Here is a 12909-nt window from a genome sequence, read left to right on the forward strand (position 1 = left end):
CCTCGGTGCCTCTCTCCATCGTATTATCGATCCTCATGCATGGCCTGGCCTACCTCCTCTAATCACCTTTCTTTTTACCTTCCCATTTACAAACATCCTTCAGCTGTGATGACTTTCAAAATGTGGCTTGTGTATTCTTAGCTTTTATCAATGGGCTTTTATTCTTGTTCTTCTATTTAGAAAAGCCAATTATTTTTGTTACTCTGTTTTTTTATATTATTTTTTCTCTTCATTGTTATTATTATACCTGTTATTATATTTACTTGCATATTTTACTTCTTTCTACTGGATGTAAGTTGTCTTAAAACAACCACCAGTATTGTTTATCATTATATCCCTCACATCGCCCTGAATGCTCAGCAATAGGAACACTCAATCAATATTCTTGGAAGGATAAAATGATTGCCATGTATACTATTACATTATTTCATAAACTTTAACAGCAATCAATGAGAAAAAGAAATAATAAAAATGCTTTCATTCATATTTTTCTCAAGTATAAAGAAAGTTGGCAATGGGAGAAACCAATGATATCCCAAAAAACCAACTAGATGTAGCAGAAATCCTCCTACTCACAAAATATACTAAAAGATTAGGTATATAATTGATGGAGATAAGGTGAAACATTTTCTACAACTCTTGGGCATTTACATTTAAAATAATTTTTTAATTTGTTTATTTGTCGATTATTTATATATGGTATTGGGGGTGGAATACAGGGACCTTCAAGATACAATCAAAGATGAATTTTATTATTTTTTACAGGATCTGAGTGAATTGAGGAGGGCATCACTAAGTTGGTGAGACTGGACTTGAAGTTATTATTTTAATGCTATGTGAGTTGGCCACCACACAAAAAACTAGTGTCTTAAATTTTAATGAAGAAAATGTAATAGCTAAAAGATTTTGGTTGGTATAAAAAACAGGATAAATATCTGATTTCTTTCTGAAACTGAAATAAAAATATAGGTATATAGATAGTTAATCAATGTTGGGAGTATGAATTCAATTAGCTCCAGTGGTAATGTTCCAATGATTAGTAAAGGATATCACAATAAAGTCTAATACAAATTAAATAATACATTGGTAGAAACTGCTTATAGATTTCAAGTGCAAATGGTTAAAAAGGCTAATATTTTTAAAAAAAGAAAAACCATTAAATTGTAAAAGGCCATTTAGATTATTTTCCTGGGAGATTTTATAGCTGTTCATCACCTGTTGAGATAGCATTATTTCTGATAATCCTTTTCAGATTATGAGTAGTTTTCTAAATATTTATTCATGTTAACATTTACTTTGTAAATTTAACTTTTACATTGTTAACATTTATTTCATTACACGTACTCTCTTAAAGGCATATAAATAGCTGCTAGAAAGAACCCAGACAACTTCAAGCACAATGAAGTTCTTCCTGTTGCTCTCAGCCATTGGCTTGTGCTGGGCTCAGTATTCCCCACAAACTGCGTATGGCCGGACATCCATCGTCCATCTGTTCGAATGGCGCTGGGTTGATATTGCTGCGGAATGTGAGCGGTACTTAGCTCCCAAAGGATTTGGAGGGGTTCAGGTAGGTTTTGTTCACAGCAGAACTTGCACAGTTTACTTGTGCCTACAGTAAAGGCTGTTCAGGTCAGTTTCTGTAAATCTGGAGCAGCATTTTATTTCACATATAAATACTCTCAAATAGTTACCCCAGGGAGAAAAATTTAGTATTGTCTGCAACTTTATATTTTGTTTGAGACATTATCTGGACATCTCCAACATGCTGCTAATAATCTTAAGTGGTTATTAAGGAATGCATCTGCATATGCAAAGCCTCAGAGGTAACTTTTCTTTATTTACTAGTTGCTAGAGGCTCTAATGATATAAAGTAAACCATATTGTGATACTGATTAAGATTGTTTTATTTGTAGGTTTCTCCACCCAATGAAAATCTTATAGTTACCAGCCCTTCAAGACCTTGGTGGGAAAGATACCAACCAATTAGCTACAAATTATGCACAAGATCTGGAAATGAAGCTGAATTCAGAGACATGGTGACTCGATGCAACAACGTTGGTGTAAGTGAACTCCTTTTTCCTTATAAAATATTATATATAAAAAGATTTCTCCTGTCATTTTCTTTTAGAGCAGAAACATTTCAATTTAAATATTTACATTTTGGTTTATTCTCTTGCTTTAACTCCAGTGGAACTATTATCTCATGTTCCATTGCCATTAAAATTTTACAAGGTGTTTAGTTGTAAACCAAAATATCTCTCTCTACTCAACCTTTATAACAATATACATTCTCTCAAAACAGTTTTTTAGTTAGGAATTAGAAATTCCTGCTACAGTAGCTGCTGTCATTTTCTGTAATTTATGGGGACCCACTTATATGTCCTGGGTGTTGTTCTCCATCCTTTATAATGTTTGTTTGCTTGCTTTTTTATGTTAAGTAGCCAGGTTTTCTCTCTATAATGTGTAGGTTAATGAGAGACAAGTACGTACCATGTCTCTTTCTCTCTTCAGTTTCTAGTTAGTAAGAAACTTGAATTGCTTCTTACTCCTTGGGACTCATTGAAATTTCAAAACTGATTAATCTCTCTTGTCTGAATGGACTCTTACCTCTCTAATAGTAGATCTTTTAATTTCTTCATAATTATGGTAGTTTCAGATTTTCTCCATTTATCACGTATGCAAATACTTGGTTAATAAATGAGAATGTAGGTCTTTATTCAATGTTAGTTTCCTTTCACAGTTGATTTTGTTTATGCAGAAAATGAATTTCCTTTGCCAATTCCAATCTCAAAGACCTGTGCAGTAAACGGCAAGGAAGAGGGCAGCTGTTTAGTGGGCACCATTAATTGGGTGTGTGGATATTTATAACTTTCTGTTCCCCCAAACGAGGTAAAATGACCATGCACCTACCCTCCAAAAGGGAGAAAGCTAAAAAGAACAAAGAAATACTTTACTGTTTGATTAACATTCTGTAATGTTCAGTTCATAACATTTTGTTTCTCCCTAAAGTCAAACTGACATGGACCCCTTGCTTTTCAGGTCCGTATTTATGTGGATGCTGTAATTAATCACATGTGTGGTGAAGGTGCAGGTTCTGGAACAAGCAGCACTTGTGGATCTTACTACAACGCTCAAAACAGGGAGTTTTCAGGAGTTCCTTACTCTGCTTGGGATTTCAATGATGGTAAATGTAAAAGTTCAAGTGGTGGCATTGAGACCTACAATGATGCTTATCAGGTAATTATATTTGAAATAGTGATCCACTGAAGAATTATCTGTGTCTTTGAATATGCCCTATAGCTAAGTGGATATCATTTGAAATACTGGTTTAGATTTCTTAGGAAAACAGGTAGCCAAGACTAAATCCTTCACACCATGCAATGTAAACTGATATTCAGAACAATTTCCTAATCATGGGGCTGGAATATACCTCAGATGTAGGGCATGTGGGAGGCCCTGGGCTCCCTCCTTGGCACCACAAGAAGATAAATAAATAAATAAATAAATAAATAAATAAATAAATAAATATTGCCCCCAGAGTGTTATAAACATAATCTACTTTTTTCATATATTGTCCATTTTTATACTGAGCAATGATTTTAAATTTACATACACAGTATTCTGTCGGCACCCTTAGTGACTCATGAAAAAAATCAAATCCATATTCAGGAATATTTTTCTAATAATAGGGCTGGGGATGAATCCTAGCGATCAGGCATGCATACTTCAGGATTATATTTAGCACTAAAATAATATGAATATAGAAGTAAATATTTCTCCCAATTAATTAAAAAGATCATGTTTTTTATTTTTTACCTTCTCCATTTTTATACTTGAAAATTATTTCAGAGATACACCCGTATAATGAGGTTGACTTCCTTAAGTACCCCAATTAAAGAAGGCATTATACAAATTATTAAAGAAAGAATTATCAAATAGATTTTCATCTGAGTAATGATACACTTTTTAATTAATCCCAAGATATTTATCCCCACAGGTCAGAGACTGCCGTCTGACTGGTCTCCTTGATCTTGCCCTGGAGAAAGATTATGTGCGCAACATGATTGCTGACTACTTGAACAATCTCATCGATATTGGTGTGGCAGGCTTCAGACTCGATGCTTCTAAACACATGTGGCCTGGAGACATAAAGGCAATTTTGGATAAACTGAATAACCTTAACACAAAGTGGTTCTCTGCAGGAAGCAAACCCTTCATTTTCCAGGAGGTACAGCAATGCACATATATGCATATAAAACAGTATCACTTTGTTCTTTAGAAATTAAATGTAAGGTTTAAGTAAATATCCCATTTTCTTGGTGAATACCTGAGTCACTTATGTAGAGCAATCCTCTTTAACCTCTTTTTCTCAGATGTAACACATGCAATTGTTACCACAGTGGGTTCTATGGAATTGTGGAGAATTCTTTTAGATTGCAGACTTCAGTGTTCCATTTATTAAATCCCCAGAGACCATTATGAGAGGTAGGAAGTCACAAAGTTGTTGTCACAAGTAGGTCTGTATGAGTTTGAATCTTAGCCTATGCTATGTGTGAGCTATTCTTCTTATAACTTATGTGAAAGACTAAGTAAGGTCACCATTCTTACAACAGGTCACCTTATTATTTTTTTACCAAATTGTGGCACATACTTACTCAAAAATATAATTATCTAGGTTTAAAAAATCAATTTTAGCATTTCAAGTACCATAAATATTTTAAAGCTATTTTGACTTAATTCTAATTTACTTGCTGAAATATTGTAGGGTACTTGCATTAAATTATATTTATCTTATTTATTTACTAGGTAATTGATCTGGGTGGTGAGGCAATTTCAAGTAGTGAGTACTATGGAAATGGTCGCGTGACAGAATTCAAATATGGTGCAAAACTGGGCACAGTAATCCGCAAATGGAGTGGAGAGAAGATGGCCTACTTAAAGTAAATATAATTAAAAAATATTTTGTAGATCTATTAGTAATATTACTCTAGTATGAAAATCTTCTTTGAAAATTCTTATTCAGACATGTATCAATAATTCATCATAAATGTTATTGTTCACCCAATTTCTATTAATAATCTTTTCACTTAGAGTATAAATCAAGAAATTATTCAAGAAATCTCCAACATTATCTAGACATTTTAATCTATGTTAGGTATAAATATACTAAATTTGAATAATGTTTACCTTGTTAGAGTCAGATAATTATTAGAAGGAAATTATTTATGCACACATATGTATAAGTATGGAATTTATGTGTTGTATGTCATCCCATTTATTTTAAATATTAAAATCCTTATGTTACAGTGATACAGTAGAAAAGATGCAATTTAAGCCAGTTTGACATTCTATATTCTGCTTTGAAAAATGACACTCTAAAGTCCACCTAAATTAAATATACTAAAAACTTAATTGGATTTTTTTCTTAAAACACAAATCTTAATATCTGTTAGAAAATTCAAGAAATCTAGATGTATATTAACATGGGATACACTTCATATTACATATATTTATACAAAATATATGCACTTATATGTGCATATGAAACAAAAATTCTATAAAAATTATTTTATTAGGGTACATACCTAAGCCTGTTTTAAAAGAAGATATTCATATGCATATACTGTTATTTTTACTAGGAACTGGGGAGAAGGCTGGGGTTTCATGCCCTCTGACAGAGCCCTGGTGTTTGTGGACAACCATGACAATCAAAGAGGACATGGAGCTGGAGGAGCATCTATTCTTACATTCTGGGATGCCAGGTAGGGGACAGCATGCGCTACTCTCTTTTAACTTGCCTTTTAAAGTCTGAAAATATTCTGTCTTTCTCTTACAATATAATTTTGTCACTTTCAGAATGTATAAAATGGCAGTTGGATTCATGCTTGCTCATCCTTATGGATTTACACGGGTCATGTCCAGCTACCGTTGGGATAGATATTTTCAAAATGGAAATGTAAGTTTTAGAATTGTTAAAACTTAGTCTCTCTAAGGAGTCTGTTTTGTTTTGATTTCTCACTAGTTTATTGTATTCAATATTCATTCCTCAAGCATTTAACTGTAGTCCTAATGCTATTTGTTTTTAGTAATGCAAAGCATATTAAAATACAAACTAGATCTTTCTTGTCATCAAAGAGTATGAACCTGCTTAATAAATGTAATAAATACCTAAACATAATATCAAAATATGAAACCTACCTTTATGAATAAGAGCAAGGTTCAGGGAGAAAATGTATACTTTATTTAAGCATGTAACTCATACAGTAAGTATCAGGATTATACTTGCTAATATTTAACAAGAAATTAAAGCATGGGTATTTTTACAGTACAAATATGAGTTAAACACTTTATTAGAAACACTATACATATTGATTATATTGAGGTGAAGTTAAATAGAAAAACTATCCTAAAAGTATAAGGAAATTATATATACATATATATACACATATATATGTTTGTGTTTTCAATAGATATGTAATGATTAGAATTTTCAAATTAATCCCAGAAAAGTAAAAAGTGGAAAATACTAGGAAGTATGGTAAACACACTGATATTAATAGCAATTTCAATAAGGAATGAAGAATTAAAAAATATGTGCAGGGCGTGGTGGCATAATCCCAATGCTTGGGAGGCAGAGACAGGAGGATCACGCATTTTCGAAGCCAACCGTGCTGGCTTAAGAGACCTTATTTCCAAATAAAAATATAAAAAAATAGGTCTGGGAGTGTAGCCCAGAGTTAGAAGTGCTTCCAGGAACCCCAGTACCACAAAAAATAAATAAATATACATATGAAGGTATTGTTATATTTAGGAGTGGGTTTCTTTATAGCTTTATAATTTCTGATGTTACATCATAGGAAATGTTATATTTAAAGCAGAAATTCCTCTTCATACCCAAGGCAGAAAGTTAGACAGTCTTCTACTGAAAATTTTCAATATTCTTTTCCCTTTGCAAATGCCACAACCCTGTAGGGCAACTTAAATTCTTGTTGAGTACCTTTAATATTTGGAATGTACTCTTTGAAAATGAACCAAAGTCTAGCTGGGAATTTTGATGCACATTTATATTACTAGAACTTGGGTGGTGTAGACTGGAGCACTGCAGTTCAATATTCTCAGAATCCTTAAGAGACCATATTTCAGAATTCAAAATAGAAAAGGGCTGTGGTGTAGTTCAGAGACAGAGTTCCCTTAAATGAAGCCCCAGCACCAAAGGCTAAAAATATAAATAAATACAATGAACCAAATTCTGGCATTTCCACTAACTCCTTTATTTTTTGTGAGGACTTATAAATTGTTTCCCTTTCTTATTTATTCCTAAAGCCTTACCTTTTAGGAAGATGTTTATATCATAAAAACTCATATCATTACCCATTTTTTATCATATAACTTTGTTACACTGGTAATCCTGGATTTTGGCTTTCTCCAACACATATGTTTCAAGATGCTGAAAATCAGAAAATGTAGCAGGAGAAAAACAATTTGTTATAAGAGAAGAAAGTGGAGTAAACAAATATGTTAAAATTCTAATATTTTTCTCAATAATTAAGGATGTTAACGATTGGATTGGGCCACCAAATAATAATGGAGTGACTAAAGAAGTAACTATTAATGAAGACACCACTTGTGGCAATGGCTGGGTCTGTGAACATCGGTGGCGTCAAATAAGGTGAGAATACCTGTGGAGGGATAGCCTCTAAGAGGATACTTACATTATCATTTTTATTAGCATGTTGATGTTTAAGGGTAGTATAATTTAATATCATTTCATGCTTTTAGGAACATGGTTGCCTTCAGAAATGTAGTTGATGGCCAGGCTTTTACAAACTGGTGGGACAATGGCAGCAACCAGGTAGCTTTTGGAAGAGGAAACAAAGGATTCATTGTCTTTAACAATGATGACTGGTAAGTAGCACTTAAAATCTTGTTTATACCACTTTGTTCTTGTTTTATTATTTTCCTCATTGACTTTATTCATATCTGACCAATCCTTTTGCCAGTGGCTTAAGAACTCATTGAAATCAGAAAAGTTTAGAAGAAAAATGATGTTGACTCTTTTCCTCTTATTTTTTTTCTGCTGGTTTCATAAAGCTTTTCAGTTTTAAGCAAAGATCATTTAATGAATCCTTGAAATATCATATAAAACAGTAAGTACACCAATAGTTAAAAGGAAAACTATAAAAATCACTAAAAGTACATGACTTGTTACTTAGTACTGAAATATCTTTTTTTATTTTTTATAGATGTCTGTACTTTAACTATGATTCTATTTGCACATTTGGTATATGTTCTTCACTTTTCTGTGTACCCATGACAGATAAGATTGTTAAAAATACATGTATAAGAAATAATCAATATTCCTCAGGAGAATTTCTGTTTTATTCCAAAACCTCCCATTTTTGGACTTTTCTTTGTGTCAATTGGGTTCTATTTTTCTAATGATTCTCTTATATCCCAAATTTATTGCTTAGGAAACCTCTTTGCAAGCTTTTGAAATGATGTAGTTCAAAGCCAAACTCTACTCATGCTTAAAACATTTTATTCTAAATGTTATTTTAACTGCTCCCCAAAATAAAGTACATCTTTGATTGACAAATTACCCCATAACTTTCTAATTTTTTTCTTTTCTGGTAGGGAGAATTAAGTATACATATATGACACCTTTATATTTAAAAGTATTTCCTTTTTTTAGAAATGTTAAATTACTTTTTACTCCTATCTTAAATTCTTTTTAGCCTTTGAAAAAAACATAAATTTTGCATTTTTATAAGCAATTACTATTTCCCTAAGTTCAGAAGAGAAGAAATTTATTTTTTTGTTTTACATGGATAGTAAGTTATTCTAAGTGTGGCAATTCTCACAGTTCCTCTCTGATATTCTTGGATCTTCATTGTTTCATAATATTCACCACTGACTAGGGAATCCTGAGAGCTTCTGTAAGATTGCATGAGGTCCTGAAATGCTATTAACACGAACTTGAGTGAACTTTGGGCTTTGCTTTTCTTTTGTTTGAGACCTTGACTGCTCTGAGTTCTTCAGGGTCAAGTGAGGCCATTTATTTGTTTTGGAGAATCTGCACACTTGCATTTGCCTGTGTTGAACTGAAGTGACATATTGAACTTCCTTTTGCAGGTCACTGTCATCCACTTTGCAAACTGGCCTTCCTGCTGGCACATACTGTGATGTCATTTCTGGAGATAAAGTTGATAACTATTGCACAGGATCTCAAGTCCATGTTTCCAGCGATGGCACTGCTTACTTTTCCATTAGCAACTCTGCTGAAGACCCATTCATTGCAATTCATGTGGAAGCCAAATTATAAAGTTCAAAATAAATACATATAGAGCATAACCACGTGTGTTTCTTTTCTTCTACATGTGTTAATTCTTATTCTTTAACTTTTATTAGGATTTAAAAGTACTCTTGAAATAGTTAAAACAGCATTAAGAATTACATATGATTATAGAAATATAAAATAACTGTAGACAAGATGTTAATATGTTATAGAAAACTCAGTTTAACTTTTGATAAAGAAAATTCACTTTTCCTTTTGATAAAGAGAATTCTAAGAAATCAGAAAGGCAACCTGATAATTTTGGGGGTTGTAATTATCAGCATTTCTTCACCATCGCTAGTTTTCGCATATAATTCTTGACGAGTTGTCTATATCAGTTAGGGTAAATGGCCTATGATTATTTCTTTTAAAAGTAGCCCATTTGTTTTTTTTTCCCCACATTTGAAGCACTTTTGCAACTAGTAGAGTTAAAGATAGAATATACTTAATTTTACAATTTATAAGTTTTGGTTATATGAAGCCAATAGAAATCTTGTATGTTTTCTATGTTCTTTCCTCATCATGTTTTTCTATGGCTTTTACTTACTGTTATATGGCTCATTGTTCTTTTTACCTTCTTGTATGCATGTTTGATTAGTGATTTTGTGAAATATTATCCTGTATTTTTTCTTTCTTATTTTCTAGCTCTTTTTTTCTCCTTTATCTTGACTTTTAATATAGAATTTGCCATGATTGACACATAGGGCTTTTTACAAATCTTAATTTTTTATGCTAAAGTTCTGTATGCATGTACAAGTGCAATTCATATACTGAAAACTATTTCCCCTTTCAATTTATTTTCCCCACTATGAAACAGATCTACAGTGCATAGAATAACACTTCAGCCAAAGCATATTGGCTGCAGATTTTACAATTTGAGTTTTATTATATAGATTATACAAGTACACACAAGAAGTTTTATGAAATAGGTTAGTTATGTACAGATTGGCAACAAGGACAATAGCCTCCTAGCATTTGTGTTAACATAGGTTTCTGAACGTCAGTAAAGCAGCTCAAGGAAGATGGAGTCTCATCTGCTTTTACCTAATTTGCTATACAGCAGAAAATCATGAAAGAGGCCTCCATTAGATTTCATGGCCAAGAGTCTCAGGATTTAATGGTCTAATGAGTGAAAACGCATCCTGTTCCAAGAGGGTCAGAAATAAACTTTGGACTTGACTGACCATTCCTTCCTCTATGTGGATATAGCATTCCAAACATATTGCAGATTCTCAGTCAATATTCTTACTGGTGTCCAAGACAACTGACCACACAACTTAAAGGAAGAAAGGTTTATTTGCTCACAATTATTTTAGGGTTTCAGACTTCAGTCTATATGAGTCTGTTTTTTGGAGCTCAGGGCATGGTGATAGGAAGCTGAGGGAACAGAGCACAAGGGCTCTTCTCTCACAGCTCAAAGGCCAGAGAAGCAAGAAGGGATAAGCAAGGGGATTCAAGGACACAGCACGGGCACCAAGGTCACACTGCCCTTGGCCCACCCTTTTTACCCTCAGCCTTCCTGTTTAATTACTACTCAAAACACTCAAGATCTAATTTTATCTACTCTGAACATGAATACATGAGCTGTGCAAGAATCATTTTATATTTAACTATAACACATCATTATTTGTGAAAATTTTTAACATGAAGGAGAAGTGGGTTGGTCTATGGGCACTCAAAACATTTTCATGTATTTGCTTTTAAAATCCTCTTCTCTGTTATGAAAAAAGTGCCTCATTATATCCAGCCACTTGTGTGAATGATGCCATACCACTGTTACCTGTTTTGGGTAGGCATATTTTCTTTCTTTTCATCATTCTACTCAGATTATTGGTTCCCTCTGACTACATATACTAAAAAAAATCTGTCCAATATGCCAGATCAGGCAGCTCACTCTTGATCCTAGACACTCGGGAACCTTAGAATATAGGATCACAAACTTGAGTCTGGGTATATAGTTCAATGGTAAAGTACTCAGCATAAGTCAGATTCTGTATTCAATTTCCAGTATTACAATACAGAAAAAAAAATAAATAAAAGCACATAGAACTTCAAAAATCCATGTTGTTGTTTGGATGTAGTTTTTCCCACAGGGATTCATGTGTTGGCATCTTGGTCCTCATTGTGATGATGTGAAAGGTGGTAGAAGGAACCTTTAAGTGCTTGGCCCTGGTGAGAAGCAGTCCAGTTATTATAGGGTCTGTCCTTTAAGAGATTAAGTAAGTTTTCATGAATCTTTGTTTGCTCCCTATAGAGTGATATGTTATAAAAGAACAAGCCTGACCCATGAATTCCTTACAAACTGTGATCCTTATCTTCTGTGATTCCACCATGGTCCTCTCAAAGAGACACTCAATAACCCCCTTTTAAAAATGAATTTTCTAGCTTCAGATATTTTGTTAAATTAGTGTAAAATATGACTATACAATTTATGAGTCCCCTAAATAGTTTTCTTAGTTGAGCTCATTCTTGTTCTTGTAAATCATGCATGCTTTCATTGTGTAGTATATACATTCTTTTTTTTTTTTTTGCAAGTTTGGGGTTGGAACCCAGGGGCATTCGACCTCCGAGCTATACCCCCTGCCCTATTTTTTATTTTTTATTTTGAAACCGGGTCTCACTGAGTTGCAGAAGGCTTCACTAAGTAGCTGAGGCTGTCTGCGAACCATGATCCTCCGGTCTCAGCCTCTGGAATGCTGGGATTACAAGCGTGTGCCACCACGCCCCGTTTAGTCTCTACATTCTTAACATCATTTTTCATCTTTTATAGTTTACATTATCAATACTTTATTGAAATTTCTCATTCTAAAATCATCAATGTTATTTATGAAAGCAAAGAAGTATACTTTATCCTAATTCTACAGCCAAGTCAACACGATGGGCCACTCTTGCCTACTCTATTCCTTTGATTGTTATGATTCTGGTCTTTTCTTGTTTCCTTCTGTCTCACTCATTACTATTTTTATATATTATTGAATTATCCATCTTCTGTTTTAAATTGAGGCATCACTTTTTTTCTAATTGTCTCCTTGTATGCCATCCATTTTCCATATGATTGAAATAATTCCATGTATTTAAAGCAAATCATTTTGCATGGATACCTGTATCTCATCTCTTGATCTTTAGCTTTATTCTTCCAAGAGATGCTTGTTATCCCACCTCAATATCTTATAAACATTTCATAATTAACATACTCAAAAGGAAACCTTCACCTTTTTTCTTGTACCAGCTTTTTAATCCCTATCTTTTACTTCTCACTTAGACACTTAGGGCATTTCCTTATTTTTCTCCACTCACTTTTTAGACCACTTTATCCACTCACACAAACCTTAGCATGATCATTAATTGTCTCTTTAAAATATCTTGAGTCCTTGTATATTTTTGGACCTTCTGTCATCATTTTATCTATGTCACCTCTGTTACTTACATTACAAACAACCATAAAGCTGGTATTCAATGTCTACTTATTGAGAGACTACTTCAATTTAAAAAATATATTGGGGCTAAGTGTAATGCCCAAAGATAACATGCCCCTGACTTCAATCCAAAGGGCCACATACAAACAAAAAGGCACT

General features: G+C 33.2%; 1 protein-coding gene across 3 annotated transcripts; it reads left to right on the forward strand.

The window, feature by feature from the left end:
- Window positions 1–1399: 1399 nt before the first annotated feature.
- LOC308260772 (pancreatic alpha-amylase) lies at window positions 1400–9322 on the forward strand (the record flags this gene model as incomplete). Of its 3 annotated transcripts, none has more annotated exons than XM_080692292.1 (10): window positions 1400–1567; window positions 1914–2060; window positions 3040–3237; window positions 3998–4228; window positions 4807–4940; window positions 5640–5762; window positions 5857–5956; window positions 7551–7669; window positions 7780–7905; window positions 9133–9322. In XM_080692292.1, 10 exons carry the CDS (start codon window positions 1400–1402, stop codon window positions 9320–9322), a joined length of 1536 nt encoding a protein of 511 aa, XP_080548418.1. The 3 variants fall into 3 exon arrangements, with proteins under 3 accessions (XP_080548418.1, XP_080548419.1, XP_080548420.1); XM_080692293.1 differs by having other exon boundaries at window positions 3998–4063; XM_080692294.1 differs by lacking the exon at window positions 3998–4228.
- Between the last annotated feature and the right edge of the window lie 3587 nt (window positions 9323–12909).

The sequence above is a fragment of the Muscardinus avellanarius genome (genome assembly GCF_963383645.1).
Source record: "Muscardinus avellanarius genome assembly, chromosome: 3".
NCBI lineage: Eukaryota > Metazoa > Chordata > Mammalia > Rodentia > Gliridae > Muscardinus > Muscardinus avellanarius.